Genomic DNA, 4,108 nt, shown 5'->3' on the forward strand with positions numbered 1-4,108 from the left:
ATAATAACAATAACAATAATACTAATACTAATAATACTACTACTACTACTACTACTACTAATAATAATAATAATAAAAGACCGCTAGACTGTTAGGTGTGACATCACATGCGCGCGCGCACCTCTATGTTCTTCTCACGCGCTCTGTCATCGGCCACGCGCCTGCGCGACCCCATGACCACCCGTGACGTCAGACAGCAGCATGGCGGCCAAGGTGACTCCGGCGACTCCGCATTTGACTGAAAAATTGCGTTTTCATTTCTTAGCTGTCGACTTTTAAATACAGTTGCTGACTTTTAACGGCAGAAAGGCTAATAGATGCGTAAATGGGTGGAGTAGAGACAATGATAAACGTTTTTAACGGAGCGGCGCGAGCATCACTGAGCTTATCACTAACGTTACACTCCCGCTGAGACTGACTGAATTTAGTGTCTGAGAGGATCATAAAACCATACAAAATAGTAGAATTGTGTATTAAACAGCATTAATCTGCCCTATAGCGGGCTTTTGTCTTGTTAGAGATTGGGTTTGTTTATAAAATGTACTGTGTGGGCGAAATTGTGGTTATTTTACTCTACAGAGACTTCATGTGTGTTTGTGTGGAGTAATTACTGACTTGTTATTTTGTGTTTTGTTAAAACTAGGTTCTTTTTGTTTTGCGTACATTATGTGAAAGGTCTGTGTGCCAGAAAGTCCCAATAATGTTAAATGCGCTCTCAAAACCGCAAAGATCGTTTGATATTTAAATGAGCATTTAGAAATAAATGTAGTTCTGAACACTAGACTAACGTTAGGTCTCGTCTCTCAGTAAAACCTTGTCATCTTTGGACTCGGTGAAAAACCTTTAATAGATGCAGAAAGAGCTCTAAAACAAGCAATGCATTTCGCTAAATATTGTGGTGGTTTTGTGGCTATAATTATAGAGCATAGCTCTTAAGATTCACAATTCATCTCTATAGAAATCAAGAAACCTTATTGTTATTCTGTGCTGTTGTTGTTTTGCAGGTGCAGTTAACCAAAAGGGCCGACCCTAATGAGCTAAAGGGCATCTTTCAAAAGGTAAGTTTAAACAACAGAAAAGCTTCATTTTGGTGTAATATCAGGTTATGATGTTTTTTAGTTTCATCCTTTACACTGTAGTCAATTCCAATGAGAAACCAGGTCTGCAACTTTAGAAGCCAGTGCAGATAGTGTCATGACTTTGGCCTGTCATTAGATCTTTATTCCTTAGTGACGCTGCATTTTTAATTGTCACTCTATTGTCTTCACCTTTTTCCCCAAAGCAACTCAAAGAGAAACTCACATGCTTGGGAAAAAGTCTAGTGTGTGTGTGTTTGTGGGAAAACAGTTTATTGTGTGTATTCTTCATTTTCAAGCATGAATAGGGAAAATCTAATCTCCCTCCCTCATTAAATGTCAGCCAGGGCTTTTATATTGGTGTAGTGATTTGTGATTTCCGCCGGTGAGATCTTGTGCGTCTTTCAGCTGAGAGTAGTTGTTTCTTTGGCTGTGTTGGTTCGCTTTGGTGTCTGGTAACTCGGCGACTTGCGTGCGATGTGGCTCTATTAATAGGACTCAAGCGTGTGAGATGGATGTTTGGAGGAAGACCTGAATGTCAGGGCAGTAGTTGGATGAGTGAAGAATGTCTCGATAAGGTCAGAGGACATCTCGCTTTAGTTTTTTGTGTCCTGCTTAGCTGCTGCTGATCAAAACTGGGAAAATACACAACTCACGTGGCACATGAATATTGATTGTCACCTTTGCCCATTTGTCCAACTAGGCAGAGGTTGGTACTTGGTAAATAAATACAGTTTCAGCTTGCATATTGCCAACACAGTTGTTTGGAAGAAAGCCGGTGTTGTTTTACACAACCGACTACTTTTTATTTTCTTAAATGTCTGCATGCTTAATGACATTGATTTTCAGGTTCTTCTTTATGCAAATAAATCATACTAAGTGCCCTACAAATGAGGATAATACAAATGAAGAGTTCATTTGCAAAAACGGATAACTCCGTTTTTAAAAATGTTCAAAAATCTTTTTTTAAATTTTTTTATCCTGCATTCCAATTAATATCAATCAAACTGCAGTTGGGTTGTTTTGATTCAATAATAATAATAATACAAATACAGCTAACTAAAACAATAAAAACATTATAACACAATAAAAAACATGATTTAAGAAAATTAATAAAAACGGAGTTATCTGTATTTGCAAATAAACTCTTCAAATGCACATTTAATCATGCTTTACATCCAACACAGATGCTGTGACTGTGTTTGTGTTGTTTTTCCTCAGTATGCCAGTGTGGTGGATAAGGATGGAGAGCGGTACATGACACCCAATGATTTTGTGCAGAAGTTTTTGGGCCTCCACACACAGCTCCACTACAACCCTAAAACTGTGCAGCTGCTCGCCGGTGTGGCAGATACTACAAAAGATGGGTGAGACAAACATCTTGTTTTTTGTCTCTTTTTCTGTGTTTTAATTATTGATGGTTTGATATGAAGCCTAAACCTCAGCTCAGATCTAGAAATTCACCCACTTTCATGAGATTTTGCTTTTTTTTTTTTTGCAGTAGCAGCCAGATGCATATGGCAAAATTTCTGTATTGCACATACACTATTGCTCAAACATTTGGGTCGGTAAGATTTTTTTCAAAGAAGGAGGCTGTATTTATTTGATCAGAAATACAGTAAAAACAGTAATATTGTGAAATATTGTTACAATTTAAAATAGCTAAAATAAATATTATTGCAATAAAAATATATTGTAAGATGCAATTCATTTCTGTACAAAGCTGAATCTTCAGCATCATTACTCCAGTCTTCAGTGTCACAAGATCCTTCAGAAATCATTCTAATATGCTGATTTGCTGCTCAAGAGCAATGTGTGTGAAAGAGATTGCAGAATGACCATAGGTTTGTGTTTTCAGTGTTTCTTCTATTTATTTTTTGTCCATTCAGACTGATCTCGTTCCAAGAGTTTCTGGCCTTTGAGTCGGTGCTGTGTGTGCCTGATGCCCTCTTCATCGTGGCCTTCCAGCTATTTGACAAGACGGGCACTGGATGTGTGTCCTTCGGTGAGAACAGTATTGACTGTATATAAATGTTCAGCCTTATTTAAAATGGACTTCTGTGTTTGTACATGCTGACATCAAACTCCATTGTAATCAGTTCAAGAGTTTAGAATTTGTGTGGTGTATGGAGATTACTATGTAGGCCATTCCAGTTAATCCACCTTTTCATTTAATGCTGCCTACAGTATGTAGATGGCAAGGCAGCTCGCAGTGTTTTTATTCCCTTTACAGAGTCAGCTGATCGTAATGTAGTTATGCTAAACAAACAAACAGCTTAACCTTGAACACAGAGACATTCATTCATGCACATGTTCACGAGTTCAGAGAACCTTTAAAACACTGTCAGTAATGTTGCAACGCCCGTTATGTTCTTCAGGAGTGTAAATCTGAGCCTATCCGTGTGTTTACAGAGAACGTGCGTGATATCTTCAGCCAGACCACCGTGCACCACCACATCCCCTTCAACTGGGACTGCGAGTTCATCCGCTTGCATTTCGGCAATGACAGAAAAAAAAGTCTCAGCTACCTGGAGTTCACCCAATTCCTGCAGGTACCACACCCAAACAGTTATACACCCTCAGAGTTATGTAAATATCATATTACATTTTTCTTGTTGTTATAAAATATTTGATACCTTAAAGGGGTCAGCGGATGCGACATGCACTTTTACAAGTTGTTTGAACTGAAATGTGTGTTGGCAGTATGTGTACACAACCACCCTGTTATGATAAAGATCCACCCAGTGTTTTTTTTTTATCTCGTTAAATCATTTCCCCTTTCTCAAATCAAGCCGTTCTCAGATGCCTGTCTGTGTGACGTCACACAGACCAAGGCCGCTCCCACGATTGTTTGATTGACAGTGGCGTTTTACCTTAGACCCGCCCTGAGTGAGCTGTCATCAGTCCGCCATTGTTTCACCGCCGGAGCAGATGTAGACAAGAATGACTCCTAAGTGACTGAGGTGTTCTGTTGTTGGATGTAATAATGAACATAGCAGTCGTCATTTACTCCCGACATCTGAGCCGCTGAA

The 4,108-nt window shown here is 39.0% G+C and overlaps 1 protein-coding gene across 1 annotated transcript in view; it reads left to right on the top strand.

Annotated features, from left to right (window-relative positions):
• Window positions 1–156: 156 nt before the first annotated feature.
• Window positions 157–4,108, top strand: part of LOC107746597 (calcium-binding mitochondrial carrier protein Aralar1-like) — an 8,578-nt gene continuing 4,626 nt past the window's right edge. The window contains exons 1-5 of the mRNA XM_016560875.1: window positions 157–213; window positions 1,005–1,058; window positions 2,298–2,443; window positions 2,966–3,081; window positions 3,489–3,628. Coding sequence (XP_016416361.1) covers window positions 202–213; window positions 1,005–1,058; window positions 2,298–2,443; window positions 2,966–3,081; window positions 3,489–3,628 — 468 coding nt within the window. The 5' untranslated portion in view covers window positions 157–201. The remainder of the gene's footprint in view (window positions 214–1,004; window positions 1,059–2,297; window positions 2,444–2,965; window positions 3,082–3,488; window positions 3,629–4,108) is intronic.

This window comes from Sinocyclocheilus rhinocerous, unplaced genomic scaffold, assembly GCF_001515625.1.
Source record: "Sinocyclocheilus rhinocerous isolate Xijiao unplaced genomic scaffold, SAMN03320098_v1.1 scaffold588, whole genome shotgun sequence".
In the NCBI taxonomy this organism is placed as follows: domain Eukaryota; kingdom Metazoa; phylum Chordata; class Actinopteri; order Cypriniformes; family Cyprinidae; genus Sinocyclocheilus; species Sinocyclocheilus rhinocerous.